The sequence below is a fragment of the Phaethon lepturus genome, unplaced genomic scaffold (genome assembly GCF_000687285.1).
Source record: "Phaethon lepturus isolate BGI_N335 unplaced genomic scaffold, ASM68728v1 scaffold9971, whole genome shotgun sequence".
Lineage (NCBI taxonomy): Eukaryota > Metazoa > Chordata > Aves > Phaethontiformes > Phaethontidae > Phaethon > Phaethon lepturus.
In genome coordinates, this window is record NW_010519832.1 from 5,596 (window position 1) to 29,986 (window position 24,391).

Below are 24,391 nucleotides of genomic sequence, written 5' to 3' on the forward strand. Positions count from 1 at the left end.
AGGCATACTTATATAAATATAATTTTAAATTATTAATTTATTTTCGAATTATTACAAGCTAAGATCTGTTGTAACAGACTTTCTGATTTTTTTTTCTTCTTCTGGTTTCTAATTTCCATATGCTTTTTGAAAATTCTCAGTATTTCCTATTCATTCTTTCCAATTAACTAATCAGATATAATAATTTCAGTATCTTGCATACACCTGTCAAGGAGATAGACTCTTCTACACATTTCAGAACTTTACAAAAGGAGAAAACTAATGCAGGTTATTGGCTCACCATCAGCAATTGCTTCTCCTTTTAGGCTCTTCATTCCTCCCAGAACTGGAATTCCATCCATGTAAAATTCAATTATACTGTCATCCAGAGTAATAAGAAGGTGAAGCCAAGTATTTTCATCCAGGTATTTCAGAACTGCTGCTTTAGCCATATATGTCATATTGGATCCTAATGCTTTATAATGAAGCACTACAGAAACATGAGAATAATTCGTTTGGATTTTCACGCCGTAATATAAGGTCCCATTATCATCATCCTTTTCAACTATATAACCATCAGTACTGACATTAGGAATTAACCACGCTGAAAATGTAAAATTGGTTACTGCAGTATTTCCACTGTAGGGGTATTCCGGACCAATAATCCCAAATGCATCCTCTTTTCCACTGAAATACAAAGCATCGGTTCCACTGTGATGGCGCCTCATGTGAGGTTGGGATTGTACTGAGCTTGGAAATGATCCCAGCAACAAGAAGTCTACCATTGATGGCAATCCAGCTTGGAAGGTACTAGACAGTATTTCCCAACCTAACCGGACAACACCAAAGGTGCCTTGTTGTCTCCAGATGGTGAAGTCTGTAATATAGGAAAGATCATCTTCAGAAAGAACATCTTCCACTATTTCTCTGTCCTGGCTTTCTGGATCTATAACAAAGACTCCAAAAGGGTCATCATTGAATGGAATCATCACGGTTACAGCAAGGCTTGTTTCAGATAACTGACCACCAGGACCAGGAAACCCACCTATATAATAAAAGTTAGAGCAAAGGTTAATGGTCAGTTTCAAACAACACAGTCTGAAAAAAGTTACTATTTAAAGTCTATTAAGGATTAAATCTTATTTATAGAGCCTCTGAGCTCTTAGAAAATGCTCTAATTTAAAAATAACATAATTTAACTGTATTGTTTTTAAAAAATTATAGTGACACAATTTTCATAGAGAACAAAGCAGTAAGTTATTTTTCAATTGCAAAACACACAGCTGTCTTTCAGCTAAAACAATATTAGCTCCAATTTTTCTGAGTTACTCAATGAGACGCGTTATCTTTGATTCATTTGATAAATGCGGGGCCAAATTCAGTTCTCATATTACTCCAAGATTTACAGAACTATGGAATGGCAAAATTTGGCCCATTGCCTCTGAAACAGAAGCAGAGACACCTTGCAAAATCAGTCATCAGTTGTGTGTTAAAACTGTTGCCAAGTCCTGATATTAGTCATCTATTTCTGCACAGTTAAGAGTTCGTGACACAAAGATCATGACGTGAATGCAGAGCCTCCATGTTCAAAGTGTGCAGTGATCTACCTATTATAAGTAGCACATTTTCTATACATGCATACGGATTTCAGGTACAGGAAAGGTCAATACAGATTTTCAGTTGTATTTGGGCACAGAAGACCATAAATCGCACTGAAGTGGAATGAGTCCAGGAAATTTAGAAGTCTGATCAGTAGCAGACCTGTAGCAGTTGTAATTTAAGTCATATGACGCAGTAACCCGAAGTAATTTACCTCCTCTAGAAAAAAGCAAACCAACAAACCTCCATTATGGTTGACATGCATAGCCTGTAACAGGTTTTTGTCTTCAAATACACAAAGATCTATAGCTCTGAAATCACCAGAAGGCATCCTTTTTAAAGGTCAGATTACCAAAATGTGTATAACAGTAATTCAGGAACTGGATAACTGCATTCATATATCTATATTAAGATTAAATGGAAAATAAAACCTAAAGCCTTACCAGAAAAGTATAGGATATCAACACATGATTCAAGTCAAAGCTCTGTCCGGGGTTGGTTTCTTTTTGATCGATTAAACATAATTCTTTTCTACCAGATATAAAAGTAATGGTGATATGGAAGACAATACCTGAAGCATTCACCAACTTTAGAATGTAAAATTCATTGAATTCAGGAATTCTATCTGAAATAGCATGGAGTGTTATTGGCTTTGATCCTTCACCATCCATGAAGCACACAGTCCCGTAAGTTTCATAGAACTCTTCTCCTGGCCTCAGGGCAGAGTCATTATCAAACAGCTGCCAGGTCAATGAGACATTGCCAAAGTGTCCTCTATGTCTCAAAACCCTGTTCAGTGATACAGAAAGAGTGAACCTCCTGGCAGGTACGCATCAGCATTCATTTGCAAGGGAAAACACAATTACTACACTAATCTTCCTTACTATGAAAAATAATATACAACACCCTAAATAACCATGAACAATAAATACAACCATGAACAATGATACAAATCCTGCCAATTTCACAGTATAATTCTACTCCCAGGTATACTACAGGTACCTTAGAAAAAAATAACTAACGTAGGTCCATGCAAAGTAGTACTGCTAAATGAAACATCAGTTTATCTTGCACTTCTATTATGTAAATAATAAACACGAATGTATAACAGTTCAGCAAGTTAACATTAAAAATTTATATCCCTGGCCACCCTTACACAGGAAAGAGAATCATCTACATTTAACCATAAACATTTCTCCCTTTAGCCATCAAGCCTCCTTAAACGCTTTCTTACATTGGTATTAAATTTGGGTTTTGTTCTATATCCTTCAGGAATCTGTGGTTATTCCAGATTAAGAACATAGTCAATGAAAACAAGATTTTATTTTTTTATAGAGCTATCTGGTAACACCAATTCCAAATGGCATTTTAAATAAAACCTTAAGTATATAACACCTTTATTAATGAAGTATGCTTTACATACAAAAAGTGTGCTTCTGTTTGGATGCTAAAATACAATGCCTTACACAGAGATTTTATCAGTCTGAAAAATCAGTTCAGCAAAACTAGTTTAGGCACTGCACCAGAATTATGTTGTTTCTGCTTCCAAAGGCTTTTCTTTTTTTGCTGTTAGCAAGCGTGCTCTGGTAACCCCAGCTGTGCAGCACGGTTGCAGTAACTTCAGTTACTCCCTTTAAAGCTCAGTGCTGCCATAGGTGTTCTCAGTAGTTAGGCTATATGCTACTTTGACTCTTTTGTACGTACTACACAATAGCCAAAGCAGTCAGGGGATGGAAGAGACAGCTCCCTAGCAAATATATGTCATCAATGAGGACTGAGAAAGGTCTTCAAATGTTGGTGATCTTGGTATCATGTGCTTCCATAAAGCACCTGCATATAAACCTGTTTAGTTCATACCATCGTTCTTCACACCATCAAATACAAAAATTTTATCCTGCAAATAAGATTATAAAGGACAACAAAAACCAAAACCCAAAGATCAGTATAACAAAACCAAATAAATGAACACAATAAATTTAATAGCCTCTTTTCTCAAGGATTTTCATTTTTCAGATGTGTAACACAAGAATAAAGATGTAATTTTTTACTTCTCTCTTAACCCAGGTTATATTCTGCTCAATCATCAAGATTCTTCTGTATCTAAAATCTACTGAAAATGTAACAAAACAACACTGTAGTCTTATTTATTTATGTTTTAACATGAATTTCTGTATACATTGTAACATGCACAGTCTACTTGGGAGTAGCAGTTGGTGTCTTCAACATGTTTACAAATAATTTAATGCAAAATTCTCCTTTATTACATTTTTATCAACACAAACTTGTATGGGATTAGATCAAAGTACTATCCATAAAGTACCACATATATCAGTTCCAAAAAAGTGCAAAAGTATTATTTTAAAGTTACTTACATGTAATTGTTACTTTTGCCTTCTTCCACTGGCTTCTCTAAAGTCTCTAAGGAGAAAATTCCATTAGGATCATCATTTGCTTCAATAATAACCGTAGCCACTCCAGCCTCAAAGACAACAGTATCTCCTAAAAAGAAAGTGATGAATTTTATCAAAACTGGAATCAGAAATGGATGTAACTCTAAAACCAAAGGTGTTTGCTTCTCACACCAACTGCTTTTATGGAAACAAAGAAATGAACAATGATAAAATAATCAGTGAAAACCACTATTTGAGAAATTCAGTATCAGGCAAAACAGGGTAAAAATACTTAAGTAGCAACTCAGGCAGATAGCAAGATATAAGATTTGCAGGAAAAAATACATGTGACACGACCAGAGAAGATACGATTCAGAAGAGAAACAGAAAGGATTGTACGAGAGGTAGTATTTCATGCTTGATCACTTGGTCAAGTCAAAAGAAAAAGATACGTATTCAAAGATCGCAGCTCTCTTTTAGACGTAGAATAGAAATATTGCACTTAAACTAAATAGAAGCTGAGAACAATGTCTAAGATTTTATTCACACCCATATCACAGCCCACCTGAAAGGAAAAAAAGTAAGATACCTGTGAAGCAGAAGGGAAGCTAGTAGGATTTCTGTGTGTAGGGACATTCTAACACCATTCCTACGTCCACAGATGTACATTATGTTTTCACCCCACTCCATTTTTCACCCCATTTAAGAGCGTTAGACTAGGTTTTGTTCCAAAGCAAACAATGTGTTTGCCGCTTTAACTTCATATACCTCTATCTATAATTTCTCTGAGGTACAACAGTTCAACATAATTTTCAAAAGGGATGTAACAATCAAGGTCAATAAATGTAACAGATCACAGAAAGAAAATAACTTCTTTTTTACTTTCAGGAATGCACATAGAAATATTCTATAATCTAAGTGGTTCTAGAGAGGCTACAGGATGATATGATCCTCCTTTTAGAGGCAAAGGGAGCCTGCAGCTATCCATTCTTGCAGGACCAATGTGCCGCGAGGAAAGACATCACACATTCCCAATAGAGTGGTAAGAGAAAATACCAGTAGATCCTGAAGAAAGTTAGTAAAGTCGAAAAAGATCACTGAAGAGAAAATTTAAGAAGAGAGAAGAAGGCTTTGTCCAATCTTTTCCATAAGGCTGATATTTTGTAAAAGACCTGTCTACCAAAGTAAATGCCAACTGACCGCAGGAAACCTATAAGCTACCTTATACTCAAATAATTGCTAGAAATTCCCCTGTAATTCTCCAGCTGCCTGCTACCAATGTCTACAGCAGATGCAGTTCGAGATCAATGAAGCCTTGTGAGCAATTCATAGACCAGCCACAGGGCGTCCACTTTCACATGACCTGAAGCACCCTCTTAGTCTCACTGACAGTGAATCAAGTCATTATAGACTGTAATGAGGGCTAAGACTCTTAGTATGCAAGTCTAAATGAAGAAATATAATTTTATATTTCCTCATCTTGAATTGAATCCCTGGAAGGTATTTTACTTTGTGGCTTACCACACAATCTAACGTGAAGGTTCAGTCTGATGGTTAATTGCGATAGTTTTCCTTTGCTTTATTAAATTACACCCCCTCAAGTCTTAGTCCTCATTTTGATGGATTATTCAGTTCCGTTTCGGTTTGCATTGCAAAGATACACAGTGCATTCACAGCCTGTTATTACCTCTCAGCTACAGAATAATAACACCTGAAGGACAGGAACTCATTAAAATTTGCTAACGCAATTGTAAATTACTTTCCCACTACATCTTGAATTTTGGCAGGGCTAGGATTGGGTGGGTCTTTATTAAGCAGGTAGAACCAGGAAAAGTTACCTATTTCTTACATTTCACTTGTATTTTCTTATCAATATTACATATCAGTGCTGATTTATTCCAGAAGACATCTATTTCAAAAATAGGAATGTGCTGAATAATTTTGTATCATTTCCTCCTAAATGATAACTTAAAAAAAAGACAACGTTATTTCTAAGATAATAAACCCATTCTTTATGGGTGGTACACTGGGTAATTTCTAACACACATTTTCTGTAAATTAAGCCTTGTAAAATTATAATGTCAGACTGAAAAAAATGTATGCATACATTGCACTACTACAAAAGTAAAATAGAGACCAATTTACATGGTTTTCCTCGAAAATAAGGCAGTTCTGTTTGTTCTTACAAAAATGAGGCAGTTACATAGTATACACTGGAGCATGATAAACAATATAAAGGAATCCCTCTTTCCTTAAGACTGTTGTAGTATTAACATTCTTCAGCTTTCTGTTTCTGTAGTCAAGTCAAAACCCCACCTAATCTGGAACATTTACATTTGAAAAGAGACTTTCACTCCAGTTGTTTTTGCAGGAAAGGTTTCAGCTGTATCATTTGATTTTTATTTCCAGTTGAACAATTCAAGATGAAAATCCATACACACTGTGTACAGTAATTGTCTAGAAATGTTGAAGCAAACCTTATTCACGTAATACTTGGCATTTATATACTGCTTTATGATAAGACCAAGCAGGTAAAAAATTGCAGCAAGACAAAAAGATAGTTAATAAACATACACCAAATCATTAGTTTTACCTGTGGAATTCAAAAGGAAGATATAAAATGTTTCATCAGTTTCAGGGGTATCATCATCATTAATATACACAGTTAAGTTCTGCTCTCTTTCTCCAACATCAAATAAAATAACACTGCTCTTTCCACTGGGAACAAAGTCTCCCTCTTCAGCTGTTGCATCTCCATTAACAGTAATATACTGGACAGCAATAGCAACGTCAGCAGATCCATTCCTCAGGACTGTAAAGTTTGCAACACCTCCTTCTTTAACGCTCACTGTCAGCGGTTCTGAAAATACAGAAGCAACAAATCTACCTGAATTCAAGCCTGAGCTCCTCACATGTGGCCTATTTTCTTAATCCTCTCCCAGAGGATCCTTCTCGGTGAAACAGAAAGCATATGTGGTAAAGGCATGGAAATACTTGCAGGTACAATTGTTGTACCTGGCCACCTAACCAATTCCAGCATCAACAAAGAGAATAATGCAATAAAATAATAGAAGGTTCTGAAGGAAACAAATACAAATTCTGCAAACAAATAAACGAAAAAGAACTTTTTATACTAGCTGTATTGGGATTGGGATTCCTCAATGATCTGGTCTGTCAATAAAATCTGTTTGGGACAGTATAGGTATTCTACATTTAAAAACAGTAATATCTAACCTGAAAAATAAATGGGATCATCATTCCTTGCAATTTGTAAAATTGCACTGGTTATATTGCCCAGCCTTGCTCCACCAGTGGCACTGAATAAGCTGATGATAAATACTTCCACCTCTTCAGGTACCTGAAAGAAAAAATATTACAAAATTAATTTCTTGCATACAAAACAATGAAGAAATTAAAATGAACAGCTGAGGGCGTTAACAAGCAGAGATGTCTGAGTGTTGTTTTTTATTTATTGATCCTTAAGTGCGTCAAGAGGGAAGACAAATGACAGTTCATACAGTTATACAGAAATCATCAGCCTAAAATGCTTGTAAATAAGTCCCCTCATCTCTAGTGTTATCCAGATGACCCAAAAGTTATCTTGCAGTTTCCTACTTCTGTCTGATACATGTAATTTATTTTTACAGCTTTATTTATTAATTATTGTCATTCTTCCTTACATTACTTCAAATATATCAGTATTAAAAATAAAAACTAGGATTCCTGCTATCAAAACAAGAGTTTTATTCAATTGAACTTCTCTGTAATTTAACCACATTCAACTACTCTCAGCTTCTAAATTTTTTCATTTATAGGTATGCACACCTTCTTGAATTCTTTTATGATTTGCTGAAGTAATCTCAGTTTTACCTAAGCATTTTGATTTTTCCTACAAATACTTATCAGGCTCTTAAAAACCAGACATTTCTTCTTTCTCCTTAAATTGTAATGCTTTTGCACTTACTCTTTATCCCCTATACTCACACAAAAACGCTGTAAAAATGTTTACCTCATCTGGCAGTGAGTAAATGGTGATATTTTTTGAAAACTCCAGATTATCAAAGAAAATAGTCCCTTGTTCTGGATAGATGTCATTAGTACATGCCGGGTCAACAATCCAAGACACACTAACATTGCCATAGTTTCCCTGGTTTCTTACAACTCTGTAAGCAGCTAAAAAATGCAAACACATACAGCCAGTGAGCATCTTCAGAACAACACAAATTAAAAGGCCAGCAAAGCTGAAACAAAGAAAAAAGAAAGGAAATAATAAGCAAACCCACTTCTTATAAAACTAATAATACGTGAGAGCGCTACATGAAAGGACAAAGACAGACCATCAAATTTGCTCAAATGTGTTATTTTTTGCCTGTAAATATACTTGATAATTGAATAGAGATAGATAAATTGAAGTCACCCACACGAACATTTAGCTCTATTCTTCTCTCACGCAGCACCCTGTTCTTCATGCTCCACAACCAGAGCTACTACCTCCAGGCTGCACTTTGCACACACATCAATACTCCGTCCCTCCTGCCTGGCATATTCTCCAGGCATTTTTTTGCTGGATTGATCTCTCTGGCTTTCCGGGCCCATCCTTCCCTTCAGTCTCCACTGCTCATCATGCTGGCACTGTACCACTCTGGTAACTCCCAAGTGGAGCCTGGGGTCAGACATTGTCCTAGAAAGGTGAAATGGGGAAAAGGAGCCTTGCAGGGGCAGACAGCAGCCAAAGCAGTAACTCAAATAAAAAAAAATTACCAGTGTAGATGATTTCTCCTTTACTTTCCTTTATTGTTACTGATAGCTCATCAGGTAGAAACTGAATGACACCATGTGGATCATCGTTCTTCAGAATGGTTATATTGACCCTTGTGGCATTCCCCAACTTGCCTGGCATTTCACTGTAGCCACTGAGTACCACAGAATACATCTCATCCAGCTAGAAGAGGGAAATTCAGTCAGAACAAGAATACGTATTCAGCATTCACATCCAAAACAAATGGGCGAACATCCACAGTCCCTAGCCAGGCAGAAAGGGATAAAAATTTAAACAAAAGGACATCACACACCCTTTTTACATTCACAATGTGTTTGTACATTGCCATTGGAACAAATAAGTAATTTGAAATTTCTATCTCTGATAGGACCCCGTTCTCAAAAAATCTAGGATTATTACAGGCGAAGACTTATTTTGTGTACTTAGCTTAGAATCTCATCAATTCTCTAGTACAAATATATTTGTAATGCTCCCTGAAGTTAAGTTTTCTTTTCTGTAAGATTTATTAACGTTTCTGGCTTTATAACAGGGAAAGCAAAGATTTTAAAACCATTGACAGCACACTAACTTAAAAAGAATGTATCAGCTTGCTTTATTTTAATGGGACTTTGTAGTTCGTGTATTTCTTGAAAAAAGCTCACAGTTAACACTCCAAGGAACATTAAAACAAATACTGCATCTATGTATCTATACGTCAAATATTAGTCTAGTCTGGGGAGCACTGAGTGAAACTAGCAGACTATTACTAGAAAAGAAAAAAAAAAAGTGGTTCTTCACACAGAGTTCAATTAAACAATGGCACTCCATACTACAGAATGTCATGGATGCTAAAAATGTACATGGATTCAAAGCATAATTGTTTCAATTTACATAAAAAAATCCACTGAGGACTAATAAACTCAAAGACCACCTATTATTCCAGGCATCCCTGGTTTGGAGGTTGGGAAGGTGTTCTGGAGAAAAGCCGTTACACATTTGTTCTGCTCCTATATACATGCCTGTATTGTAATAAGTGACAAACTAATAAGCCTGTGAGGACAATTTGAAGAGTGAAAAATATTAATTTTTACCTCTGGAACCCCATCCATCCTTGTCAGAAGAGTAATTATGATCTCTCTTTCACCAGGCTTAAACTCCAGAATTCCTGTGCTTCCATAAAACTCATTATTGTCTCTTGGTTCTACAGTGTACCGTAGAAACTGCCTGACAAGACTTCCTCTGCTGCGAACAATCTGCAGTTCAACAGACTCCCCCTCCTGCAAAAAAGAAAATTCGGCTTTTTTCTAGAACTCTGCTTAAACTAAGTTGTCCATAATGATTAGGAGAAATTGCTCAGATAGCTACCTTGATACTGTAGGGACCTCTGGAAGAGGGAGAAAATTCAAACACTCCTCCGGGATCATCATTTTCCAAAATAATAATTTCACAAGTAGTAAACCCATATTTCAGTATTTGATTTTCCACGCTGACCCTGAGAAAGGAAGGCAAGAGGGTTTTTTGAGTGACAATTCTGTTTGGCAAGTAAATCCATACCTGTGCGAAGGACATCACAATACTGATGAAGTTTAGGAATAAATTATGGAAACAAACAATTACCTGCAAAGAAGAAAATAAATTTAAATGACACGTAAGTATGTCTTATCCATTTGTAAAAAACCCTTTGTTTCTGAAGTAACTGTTTTCTCATTAGTTTTTATAGTTGGTGATTCTGGGGTTTTTTTAGTCACGCATACACACAGGAAGAGAATTGTGAAGGTAAATACTTAAGAGTTACATTTAGTATTACTTTGCATTTGGATCAAAGCATAAAAGATAATCCAAAACCACTCGAACAGAGATTACATTGACAACCACACGTTCTTACCCCTTCTCCAAAGTTTACTGTTGAAAGAAAGAGGAAGAGGTTTTCCCGTCGATATTGTGTATTTCATCCTCACCTGCGTGTTAACCTGCCTTCTGTAAGATGTGGACACTACCTGTAGGATCGCAGCCTGGCTCTAGTAAGTGTTGGACCTCCTCTCAGTAGCTCAGACTCATTACCTTCCTCCTCCCTTACTCACAAACCAGCTGCCTAAAAGCATATGGTGAATGGTGCAGGCATGATCAGTGATCCTCTTGGTGGAGCATTTCTCTCCCTGGGCTACTGCTACACCGTCTTGGTCTTACTCACGGACACGAACGTGCCATATATGATGAGAGAAGGAAACCTTGCATATTTCTTGCATTGATTTCCTCAGATGTGTTAATTTTTTTAATTGTTTTAAGTTCATTACATTAAGAATGCCAGAAAAAGTACTACAGAAGGATGCACCAAGAAAGCACCTTCATACTGACAGTTTGGGCATGGCTTGTTACACGGTGTTTTAGGTATTCAGATTCCTGCACATCTTCTATGTTTCCTGGATGAAAATTTCAATGAAAACTTGGTCCAAGATATTGCAAATGTTTTTATGGTTTCACTGTACTCCAATCCAGACTTCATCAAAGACTATTTCATGTTGAAAGAAATGTGATCTATTATAACCATTATTTGAAATCAGTTCCAAAACTATTTCCACAAACACTCCATAAATAACTGGAACATTGTGTCGTCGTCCCCCAAAAAAAAATAAATAGCAATGTATCTTGTAGCAAAGTCCACAGGAAGGATACAAGATACAAAACTGGAAATAACTATTTAATACGGTAACATGTCAAGTTTATTGCACATCAAAAAATATGTCAGCAGACACAATAACTTCTGTTAACATAAAATAAGTGTAGGTTATTCAAAACCAAGATAACTACTCATCTTTGACCACACAGAAAACTTCCCTATAACTCTAGTCATTTCAGTCACTTAATTGGGGCAAATCGTATTTGAGGCAGTTTAAAACAACTAATCCATCGTTGCATCAAACACTCAAATATCAAACACTGAGCCATGCATTCATAAATTTTACCATTCACGGATTCTAAACAAAGAAATGCCTTCAAACCAGAACCTCATGCCTTCAAACAAACACCAAAGGGCAAGCATGCATTATCTGAAGAGATGCAGAAGATGTGATTCCTAAGCGGAAAAGAAACAATAAAGACAGACTCTGTCCCAACCAAACACTTGTAAACCAAAGCACTCACTCACTGTGCAAGAAGACAAACCGAAGTTCACTGCACTTACCCAAAGTACACGACAAACCTTTCTGTCTCTACCCTGTCAACACAGAAAGAAAGAAAGAAAGGAAGGGGAGGGGGGAAGGATGAAAGTGCCACTTGCTAGAATTTCAATCTGTACTGTACTGTAAAGTACTAATCTTAGAAAAGAATAATAATACTTTAAAAAAACAACACAAAGCTTTCTTTTTCCTTTCCAAAGGCTTATAATATTCATTTTATGAAACCCTACTTGCTTGGCATTCTCCTCTTGACAAATGCTAGCAAGTGGGCAGCTCCCACTTAGGAGAAATGACCAATTCAGCATACCAAGACCCATTCATGGTATACCTATATCTCCTCCAAAAGCTCAATTGCTGTCAACCCCTGTACATGCTCACAACTGCTCCAGCAGCCACATTTATGAACAGCCCTTAAATTTAGGAAAAAAATCTACATGCTTCCATGATACGCCATTTCATCACTCTGACAAAGTAATGGTAAAAATAGTCAAGCACAGTGGGAGTTGCAAGAGTTACATATCAGAAACTACCTTGACACAAAATCAAATCTTATTTATGACAGTTTTTCAGTTAACCAGTTTACCAAAGTAAATAACAAATATAAAAATATAACAAACAAAAATACAAAATTAAGAAAAGAAAAGCGTATTGCTAATCTCTTAATTGGTTCGGTTTTGGCCAAGCACTTATAACAAAACTATCACATCAAGTCAAATGACAGTATTATTATGCAATGGCAATCATGCATTTTGGCTTTCTTCATCTAAAATAAATACATATTAAATATAAAAGCTCTGTATCCTATCAAAATACCATAAACAGATTATTACAGCATTTACAAAGCGAAATTCTAACTTCACTAACCTCAAGAGAACTCAGATTAAGAACAGATTAAGAATGAAGATAAGAATTCACTCAAAATTCTGAGAAAACAAAGCAAATACATTTGCAGATACATTCTTACAAACAGCAGACCTGAATTAATAGAAATTTGTCATTGATTCCCAGTGAGGCTAGATTTTAAATACTATATATTGAGGCATTCTCCCTTCCTTCAGACATATACAGAAAAGTGCTCCAAAACCATCACAGTATTAATAGAATGAAAAGATCAAGAAGAAAATTCCAGATTTGGTAGTGCTAAAATTTAATTATATCTCTAAGCTGTTGGTAATGTAATTTACAACAAATGAACCATTACGTCAAGTGAGTTTTTGATACATATGTACAAGCTTAAGTAGTTAAGACATAAGAATTCATCAGAAATGTCATGCCAGAAATAAATCTCTTTCAGCTTCACGGAGTTACACTGCATGAGTCCAAACACAGCTCAGACCAAAAAAAACTGTTAAGGTTAAATTAGGAGTAGTGCTAGAATCTAGTAGTGTTGTAATGCACAATGGCAGCACTGCAGAAACCCAAAGAGGGCAGCAGAAATGAAACGGTCACACCATGAGGTGTGCACCTTGAGCATCTCAAGGTGTTCTCTGAAAGTGGTGAGAAGACTGGCGATACTTTATCACTTTAAAACAGTCACAGTGTAAGTCAGACCAGAATCCAGAGAACTTGCAGGTCAGAAAGCAACTAGTCAGATTCAGCCCATCCACTGCTACAGGAAACCATCGTTTGGGAGGTTTCTTCATCCAAGTCCCATTTTCAACAGTAGGATCACTTGATTGATTGACTGATTGATTGATCAGACTATGTTTTCTCTGCATGACTGGCCAGATTGCTGTCACTGCTCTGACATAGTAAATGTTGGTTACTATTCAAAAAGCCATAAAATAGCCTATGCAAAAATGGAATAGAAGCACCTAGGCTTAGGCTTCCAACTCTGAGCTGCTGTTACATGAACATGAACAAAGGGTGTACACAATAGGATCCCTCGTGTCTACACTCTGAGGTACACACATATTAATTCTCATACCACCCCAAGACCCGGACCCACTAGGTCACTTCCTGACTCGACTTTGGATTTGCCTTCTCATTGCGGACCTGCCTGGTGATCGCCAGGCTGTTCCTGATCATGGTGACCATCATCTGGCTTAAACCTGATGTGTGTTCCTGGCTTGACCTGCCCCACCACCATGACCCTGCCTGATGCCCTGGACTCCAGGTTGCCCCCAGTTACCTGCTCCAACCTGCTCTCCCCCCTCACTGGGTGTGGTGGGATCAGACCCTGCCCAACCAGTCACGTTATCAGGCTGGACTCTTGGCTCCACCACATCACAGAGCCCCCAGGCCACTAGCCATCAGCTCTTGCTACGTGCCCTGATAACATACAAGAACAAAGTACTCTTCATGTACAGTCCTTTCATCGCAGGGTAAAGATGTCCAAACTGCTACGGAGGGCACAGGATCAGTGTAGTCCTGTTTCACTCCTTGTGGTATGTGAAACCATGTGAAACTTCAGGAACTCCTGTGACAGCAGCGTGGAAAAGGAACAAAAATGGCTATTCAGAACTTCCAAAACTCAGAAGTAATGATAAAAGTTAAAACAGTTCCTTGTACACAGTTGCTTAGCCATAACAAGGAGCTCCAGCTACTACGCAGGACAGCACTTGACCAGGAGGACGGTGATCCCTCCCACTGGGAAAGCCACTTGCATTTTTATCTCCTCAGCTGAACTTTTTCTGTAAAACAGCTGTGGACATGAAGTGTCATTTTATCACAGAGAATAAGCCCTGGCAATGTTTATGATGCTAATGTAAGAAATGCAATCTCAAACTGCATGTCTTCTGTGAAGAAACAGCTGTAAAAAAAGTACTTTCCACATGACAAAACTCATGTGAAATGACTCATCATTAGGGAAATTATTTCTTTAAAAGAACCTTAATTATTCCTTAGCAAGAACTACAGATTAATTGGGACAACTAATAGAAGCTTCAAAATGTTTCTTGCACTTTCTGAAACACATAGTACTACAAACTATCAGAAAGAAGATTCTTGACTGAGTTTAATGTAAAATGTGAATTTCAGTGTTATTATGAGCTAAATGACACTGTAAATAAAATAATAATTATTAAGAGATGCAATGTGGTCTAAGGTGAGAGTTTTGGACCCAGAACTGGAATTTCTGCAGAAAGTGAGTGTTTTGAAAGGCACCTGAGCAACTTAATTTCAACTGTTAATCTGTATTGCGGTTACTATTAAAAACATACTTTTCTAAAAAACTTTCTTTTCTATCAGGGTATTTCAGAAAAGGTGCATTCAATTTGCCTTCGGAATGTTACTCAAGTTTGCTTCCTAGGTTTGTAGTCAGTGTTCACCCCTCCAATTTTTTCAGGATTATCTACCAACTTAATTAGCGGCAGGACCTAGCTTTAAAGAACAGTATTAAAGTAGGATTTGCCACATTACAAATTCCACAGTGCTTCTCATCAAAGGGAACACTTTCTCTCCAGGTTTAATCCACAAATTATTTGATTTTTGAGGCTATTTTAATTGTTGTCACTCATAGCAGGAGATATATGGTATTATTATTGAAAAGTAATAAAACCTAGCAGCAGGTGTCCAGTAGCACTCTTTTCAACGTTCTACTACTATTTTCAAATAACATTTTCCCCATCAAAACGAAGTCTGACCAAACCCTTGAAGAAAAAGCCAGTGTTTTACACTAAAAGAGATAGTTCCTATAGCATCACATGTATTACTTAATAGTAATAAAGATAAATATGGTTTTGAAACAGACACTAGCCACAGGACATCACCAAGCTAGGAAAAAAATCCCAACTCCATTTAACAGAATATTACTGTTTCTGTGCGTGTCAGTGCAGACAGCAACCCACAACGTATAAACATCACTTCAGCCCTGCATTAAGGACCATCAACAGTATGCAGTGCTTTAGATGGGCCTTCTATGATTTGCTAAATTTTTGTCATGAAATAATCTCTTAAGCACAAAAATGTTAAATGAAACATAATGAAAGAGTCAAACCGATGTTTTGCATTTGCAATTTTTTAAAAATCTATTTTCTGAATTTACTCAAGACAGAATTTCAGCCTGTGGAAACTTGTATCACATCACAGAATTAACTAGAACTACAAAAAAAAACATGTTATATTGCTTCAGTTTTGCTTTATTATATATATATAGTAAACGAGATTTACCCATATCATGTCATAAGATACGTATATGAATCTGTTCTGGCAGCCTAAATTATGAGTCATGACTCAAAACAAATTTGATCGTAAGGACTATTTCAACAGTCATCTGTTCATGGATTATCATTTTCACAAATTAAAATCAATTTATCAGCATATTGCTGTTCATAGATGCCAAAGTCTACAAGTTCTCACTCTCAGCATCATTCACTTAAGAGTGCAAATACAACACGCCTGCCCTGGAAGTCCTGGCCCTCCACTTGTGCCAACTGCCAAATTGCGATAGCTGTGTATCCTTACTGAGGGGATGCCAACTGCCAGGAGGAGAATACGTTGTGCAGAAGGAAAAAGCAACACTCAGATTTTTACAAAACTGATTTCTGTTTATGCTTACCAGGTAAAATGAACAGCCCTAGTATGCATGTATGCTTTCACAAAGCACACACACAATTTCCATGGCCTGTTCCACCTACATTCATCAAGAAGACCTAGGTCTTTCCTCTCTCATACACATTTCACTACAGACATCTGGCTTTACTTATGTTTGGTCTCAATTCAGGTCTATTCAGACATAGGCAGGCGGTCAACCTGAAGCTGCTCCTAAAAAAATAAAATAGGAAGAAGCTTCAGCAGGTATAGGACTGTCTTGCTCCTTTATTACTCATCTGTCTTCTTTGGAAGCATATTCTCCGTGGTACACACTGGCCTCCATTTTATGGACATAATTCAGAGTTATTTTTAATACCTGCGGCCCATGGACAGAGGCCACAGAACAAGGAAAGAAAACACTATTTTCAATGGCTGGGAAAGTTTCTTTTATAGTTATGCATGCAATTAAAGCTTGTTTAAAACGTAAACTGTCTTAACAACACCACTGAGTTGTAAATAATACATCCTTGTTAGAACTAATTATTTTTATTATTTTTTCCATGCTATTACTAATTGCAATAAATGGAATGCTTATGAACGTATTTCTATGTCTATAGTTTCACTGAAGTTCTTACATGCTCTATTTTGCTACTGACTTACGCTACAATTTATAGAACAGTACAAGCACATCCACAGCACAGTGCATCTTTGTCCTCATGCTAATTCACTACTGCTGTGAAAGTGCTGGCTGCCAGCCTTGGAAACTGAAATCTTCTGTTCATCCAGAAAATACAAGCCATGCAGAAAGCAATACCACAAGCTTACACACATAACCCTTCCAGTACCCTTCAACCCTGATTTGAAGAGTCATCTGCAGTACTGAAAGGATGATCTTCGCAGTCATTTCATTCTTGGCTTCTGCCAGAGATAAAGTTGCCAAACTTCACTCATAGCCTTGAGGGACACTATCCAGGTCTGGAGGAAAGTTCAGATTTTTTCTCCTTGTTTACGTCTTTTTTCAGGTCAGACCACCTGTTCTTGCTTCACTCTCTGACCTTGCCAACTGTGGGAAAGCCACATGCTGCTGGCACACTTTTTACCAGCCACTTCACGATCAGCGGACCCCGCTACTCCCACCACACATGGTAAGAGCAGAACAGTGGTTAGGTCTGTTCCACTGCCCGTTCAATCCTCACTGCAGCCATCACTTTCAAGGCACAGCCTAGGGTTACTACTCAGAGTAAGTGGCAGAAAGCTGTAGTTATACACATCTGCAGAGCTGTCAGAACGTAAAAAGTTAACCTCTCAGGCTGTCCACTTCCTCTGTCTACTTATTAATTTCCTACACTTCCACCCCCATTTTTTGGCCACCTTACACAACTGCTTCACAACTTCCATCATCATTTCTAACCTTAGTTTCACCCTTTGTGCCAGAGACTCTAATGAATTCCTCGAGACAAATCAGTTTCATCCACAGGAAGGAAAGCAGAGAACTGCTTGCAATAGTCTCCATTTGTTGCTGTCTTGAACAGGATTGCCTCTCCAACATACTAGCTAGCCAAGGTAGAACGACATAACTCATTCTCCACTAGATACATCCATCACCCAGCTTTTACAGAAGCAGGCTAATCCTGCAATGGAATAACCTCTTTCCTGTGTGATAGAATAATGCTCAAAAAACAGACTTTCTGAAACAGGATCAGCAACAGCTTGAGGAGCTGGTTGCTCATTTGCTAGTGTGTAAACACCATGGGTATCTGGTGTTGAAGCTCCAAGGAATTAGTTTGTACTTTGTATACAGGACAAAAATACTTCTGCATAAGGTAAGGACTGTGTAAGTAGTAGATGTTCAATGTGGACATTGCTGCTGGCAGACCTGTATTACTATGTTTCCAGAAAAAGTGGAGAAATACACCTTAGACTAATAGGAGGTAGTAGAAAAAGTGGTGGTATTTCTGAACTATATATACAATTGAGTTGTTGGAAGTAGGACAGAAGACATAGTCAAGATCTTCCTCTGTTAGTAAATCAAAGACGGAATACATTCCTGGATATGAACTGATTTACATATCCTGAGCAGTGCTCACAGGCAGATAACAGCATCTCCTGAGGTCCCTCACAGCCTTAATTACCCTATAATCATGATCTCACGCAGATGGGAGTCTAATATTGTGCTTCAGAAATACTCTGGCTCTCTTTGTAGCCAAAGAGTGTGGTAATGGTCACTGTGGGCTACTTTGGAAGACAGGAGTTGTGATGGAAGATCTAATTATCAAGAGCACGCAATACTGAACACACAGATCAAACAAATAAAAAGCTGATGTAATTCTGCAACGACACCCTAGCTGTGAACCTTTTCCTGACAGAAACACAGTTATGTATTTTATAGTTTTCCCGATTGCCTCACTAAAAATTACTTTTCTGAAAAGATATGTTATAACCAAGAGCTACAATTAAAGATCAAAGCTGAAAGAATGTTCTAAATAACATACATTATTTTCAACTTTCATTTATATTTTATAAACAAAATCAAGTCATTAGATAATAAATACAACAGAATTTCTTACATTGATCTCCAGTCAAAGAAGAATCCATACGTAGTCTGAACATCCCTTCAGGCACTTATCAACACAATACTGGCAACACCTCCTAATTAATACTGTGCTAATTTGTTATACATAAATTGAGTATTAACAACTGACACATATGAATAGAGATTAGGGTACAATACCTGTCTAAAGTTAATAACACAGTTTCATTCATTTCAGGTATATCATCAGCTTTAATAGTGATGTTGATTGTAGTATCACTTTGTCCAGACAAGAAAAGAACAGAGCCATTAAAAGGACTTATATCATCATGTGTTACTGCCTTTTGATTGACACCTGAGGGTTTCAAACTCCAAAATACAGTTGCTTGACCATCAGTCCCATCTCGATGCAATGCGATGGAAACCTATGAAACACATGAATCCGTCATGACAAGATGCAAGAACAACTACTTCCTTGCAAATTACTATTTGAATATGAGCCTCAAAACGTTAAGCTTGGTTTTTTACCATACCTATGTATATGATATGCAATCAAAGATGGTGTATCAATGAAAATATATACTGAATGTTATCCTTTTAATCCTTTATCAGTTACACACTTAGACAGTGGAGATTACATTATTTATATCACAAATCACTAAGCAATCGTAAACACAAAAAGCCTCGTATGACTGACTTAATCAGTGCCCACCTCTTTAAGACACAACCTAGATTTTAAATATAACTACTGCAATTTTACTCTGGTTATTATAGTACAGTGCAATGATACTCTGCTTCAGGTAATTAGCAGTTTTAGTCTGAGAATGAGAAATAAGTTATCTGATTCAGGATTTGTGGGAAGATTTCAGTGAAGACAACATGGGAAAAAAAGTACGTATGTATGAAAAAACATTTTTAAAAGGGTTTCTTTAAGTGGGACCAAGGCACTTGGATGGCAATGCTTTTGAAAATGCTTCTTTGGGTTCTCAGAAACCTAAAAAGCACAATTGTTGGAAAACATGCTCAGCGAGCCAAAAAATGTGTTCACACGTAAGTCAGTCAACTGTAAGATACACAGACATTTCCATGAAATCTACAACTGGTATCAGTCCTTTTTTATGTTACTACCTTTGCAGTTCGTGAGAGAGATTAAAACTGTGTGCAGCATCTTTTGTTCTGTGTGAGCATCAAGAGCTAACTGGTTTTGGATGGTTATAGAGGAAGCAAAGATCAATCTCACTTTTCTGATAATGACTCATGCATTATTTCAGACCTTAGTTTTTCAAGCACTTTTTTGCCTTTTTTTTTTTTTTTTTTTTTTAAGTAAGGGAATATTTGAGATCAGGCAGAATTTAGGGGAAGGATATTCCTCGCATTAAATTTCAAACATTACACTGAATATAGCAAACTTTGCTTTCTCCAAACAAATTTTCTATACTAAGGGACAATATAAAAAGGTTTACTTACCACTGTAGCAAGGGAATCTTCTGGCTCAGAAAGAATAAGTGGAAGACTGCTAGTAAAGCCTATTTCTCCATTTGCAATATCCGGAGTAATCCTCAGAGAAATATTTCGAATCTCACTTAATCTAGGACTCACAGGTGGGACTAGAGGAATTCTATTCACCAGCTCAACTTTTTCCAGCTGTAGGAAAATGTCAGGCAAAAGTGAGAAACAAGAAGCCTTAGTACCGAGACAGAACACTTCTGACATTTCAGAATCAGTTTCATACGCAGGGAGCAAAACATCTCCAGAACAAATTTCTCTTACAAGCAACACTGCTGTTACAAGACTGTGTAAGTAGGTGTCAGTGAAATGAAGTGGACACCACTGGGCTTTGCCAGCACAACAGGACATGTCTTAGACAAATCATATTCATGTACACAACTAAGCGTATGCAGGGGGAGAATGATCCTTCTAGATCAGCCAGTTCATTACTAGACCTATGAATAACAGTATTGACTTGACAAGTGGCCCAAGCTATTTTCCCAACTTCATTTTTTCTGCCATGCATTGATAAAGATCTGCTGAAGCCACTGGAACCGTAAGATTTAGAGCCTCTGATGAAGCCAAAGAATGATTCATTCTTCTTTCCCCTCTCATACAACTTTAAGGACTTCTCTATTTATAATAACTAATAATTAGAGTTGCACTCAGTTTTGAAAATCAGTACAGTATTTCAAAACTGTAGTCCCCTCTTGTGCTACCATGTTTCTGATGGTTTATTGATACCAAGAGAAATAGAAAAATTTTACCCTTTCTTTGAATGGGACGTATCGCCCACTAAACCTAGCAGTGGTACTGACACGGAAAGGAGAGTAGGACTTGCTTGTTTAACTATTTCTTTCAAATATAATTTATACCATGTGATTCTGTCTACATCCATTATTGTAATAAGTGTTTCTATAACTGATTTGCATAAGCTTCTGCAAACATTTCACTGGGGCCAACCACCTCTTAACCCCCACAAGGATGCTTTTTGCTTGGAATTACCAGATGTTATCATATAGTAAGGTTTTACTGGAGGAGGGGAAAGTGGCCTTATTTAAATCCATATAGTGATCATCAATCACCATTTCAACTGACGTTTTCAAAAGTCCTTCAATTCTTAAAACCAATCTATACGAAATACTTGGGCTGTATCATGCTTTTTTCCACCGTTGCCTGAGTAACACACAAAAATATTCATGCACATTTTATGTGATGATAGACGGAACTGTTTTACAAATGCTGTAAAACACTGTGTGCAGTAATTGATTCTCAACCATACCAGTTAGTTACTGGGACTCTGAGGAACAGCTGCTGAGACTCTTTGCTTCACTTGTTTTCTAAGATTCCTTTAGCGTAAGCCCTGATCCTGCAGTTACCAGTATGCACGTGGACGACGGTGTGGTGGTTAGCTCAGTAAAGCTTCTGAAATACTACATAGCTGAAACAATCCACTTTGTTAAGGGCTTCTGATCCTGGATAGTGACTTTGAGATCAAAGTAATAATTAATGAAACACCAAGAAATCTTTTTTTAGTTCAGTGTTTCCTTTTAGAGCAAATCAGCTCATCAGGAAGAAAGAATGCATTGTGAATTGAATAATAACGATGAGTATTTTATTAAATTAGTTAATCTTCCTGTCCATACCGAAAACTGCGCCTCAGGCTACAGTAGTTATTTAATTGAAGATGTCACTGAAGAATGTTAATCTCACTTTTCCAGTTCCTCTATCCATTCTCTAGTTGTGTTTAAGCTTCATTTCCTCCTCCATCCCTCCTCCCCGATTCCTGAGTTGATCCTTTATTATGCCTAGAACAAACTCTGTAATCTTCTCATTCTAAACATGTTTGCTGAGATTATCATTTATTCACGATGTAGAAGGATTGTCATAGTGATAAATAGGGCTATTTTTCTTCCTTCTCTATGAGTTTCTAAATGAATTATTTGTGCTGAAAAGCCCCTCTCATTTTGTTTATTCAAACAAAAAGATTTTTATGGTTCATGGAGAAAGTACAGAACATTCCCCCCCCCGCCCCCCGCCACCTCCCTGGAATCCGTAGTTTGAAAAGCCAGTCAAAGTGCCTGCATTCCGAAATACTTGTATGTGTGTCTTGTCCAGAGTCCACACTGCAACGTTATTTATAATGTAGTATTCCAGAATGCAATTCCCTATCTAACTGTGAAAGCAAAAAAAAAACCTATGTACTTGTAAAACAATAATATAATTCTGCAAATAACTTTTTTTCTCTCTCTCTTTTTTTTTTTTTTAAGAAAATTTGGGAAGAAGGATGTAGACGGAAGAAAATTTTTCAGGGTCCCAGAACTAACTAAAACATCTTTGGTAGACCATAAGACAAAACCTAGCAAATTTTAAATCCATGGATTTAACATCAACATCTTCATTTGAAAACTCTAAAGACATCTGAAAAGATTGAAAGGAACTAAGAAATGCCTCTGTGATTTGTGCTTTGGATGCACCAAGTAATTCCTTTGTCTGTGTATCAAGATCACTGCCTGGGCCCATCATTCCAGATGACCAGAGTGGTAATACTTAATCATAGCAAATAGAGATTATGGGGTAGTCATAATTGCAGATGAGAAAATAAGTATAACACTTACAACAATGCCCAGGATCTCTCACAACAGTATTCTGAACAACAACTTGATAAAATGTAAGTAAACTTGGTTTTCTCCAGTGAAAAACGCAAGCCTTCATTGGAAAGCTGAAAGTCTGTCTTTAAATGTTTTTGCTGAAAATCCAGTTTTCTGTCACAAACATAGTATTGGTAAATTTTTCCAGCCAATTTTAATTAGCGATGACATAAGTTCCCTTCTTACAAATTCAGGTAGAAAAAAAGAGGAAAAAACCCAAAAGGGCATATACAGGGAAAACTGGAAAATACTTTTCAAGTTCTCTGGCCAAATTTATACGTAAATGAAATGTAATATATGTTTGACTGTTTTTACTTTTTTATTTACTCGCTTGTAATTTCTAAAATTTGTCATGCTTCTGTAATTTAATTTTAAGAACCTTAATTTGGTTAAATTGAAAGCCAAGGGATAGACAGAGAAACATACATCACAAGTTAACTAACTTCTGCAACATTGGTTTCCTTTTGTTAAATTCCATGGTGAACACCTGAATCCTGTTACAAGTCTATTTTTTCCAAAATGTGTAATTAGTAAATAATGACTAGGAATAAAGCTATTTATGGCATATTTATGAAAGCTGTCTCTAAATAACAGTCGTCATAGCTACAGAGCTAATCAGTTGTTTTTTTGGTTGTTTTTTTTTTTTTTCTTTTTAACAGGTAGGATCATTTTAATTAAATTAAAAGGGAAGGAGTCACTACTAAATTATATTCTTTATATTACACAGGCTAAAAAACCACCCCAATACACAACTGAGATACCTGAACAAGGAAATGACCACCATTTTGAAGGAATGCATCATTTCTTATCGGTATATTTAAAGTATCTTGTGTTTTTCCTTCTGGAAACATGAGAATGCTTCTTCTAGACGTATTTAGAATGCCGTCTTTCGCTCTCTCAGGACTCAGAGCTCCAGCTGGAATATACAGTGCAGTATAAACCAGCTGCACATCTCCAACCGTTCCTCTCTCTCTTGCAAAACTCAAGGATAAAAAGCGTCCCGTTGGATTACTTTCAATCTTCTGGTTCTCCAAAGGATAAAATTTTATTAGGCCATAAACATCATCACTGTCCTGAATGTAAAACAGAAGCTGCAAAACAGAAAACAGCGTCATTTGCTCTGTGCTACACCATATACCATAGTTTTCATGCTTTCATGAAAGCATGTTCTGACTGTCACCATACATTTTTCTCCTTAGTGAACTGGCACTCAGGAAAGAAATCAGATTGACAGCCCTAAAGTACTCTTTGTACACAAGCAGCACAACACCGACAGTGGCAACTTTCCCACTATGCATCATCCATGTGCCAGCATGAGCTCTGAATAACTGATTTTTTGGTTCAGC

At 36.9% G+C, this 24,391-nt stretch overlaps 1 protein-coding gene across 1 annotated transcript in view; it reads right to left on the reverse strand.

Annotated features, from left to right (window-relative positions):
• Positions 1-242: 242 nt before the first annotated feature.
• LOC104628547 (G-protein coupled receptor 98-like) overlaps positions 243-24,391 on the reverse strand; it is a 40,709-nt gene continuing 16,560 nt past the window's right edge. Inside the window, exons 10-21 of the mRNA XM_010297173.1 lie at positions 23,807-24,136; positions 20,374-20,550; positions 19,108-19,331; positions 10,093-10,219; positions 9,819-10,004; positions 8,730-8,910; positions 7,978-8,141; positions 7,203-7,326; positions 6,562-6,828; positions 3,951-4,077; positions 2,150-2,367; positions 243-1,024 (exon numbers count right to left, since the gene is read on the reverse strand). Of these exons, the coding sequence (XP_010295475.1) occupies positions 243-1,024; positions 2,150-2,367; positions 3,951-4,077; positions 6,562-6,828; positions 7,203-7,326; positions 7,978-8,141; positions 8,730-8,910; positions 9,819-10,004; positions 10,093-10,219; positions 19,108-19,331; positions 20,374-20,550; positions 23,807-24,136 (2,907 nt within the window). The remainder of the gene's footprint in view (positions 1,025-2,149; positions 2,368-3,950; positions 4,078-6,561; positions 6,829-7,202; positions 7,327-7,977; positions 8,142-8,729; positions 8,911-9,818; positions 10,005-10,092; positions 10,220-19,107; positions 19,332-20,373; positions 20,551-23,806; positions 24,137-24,391) is intronic.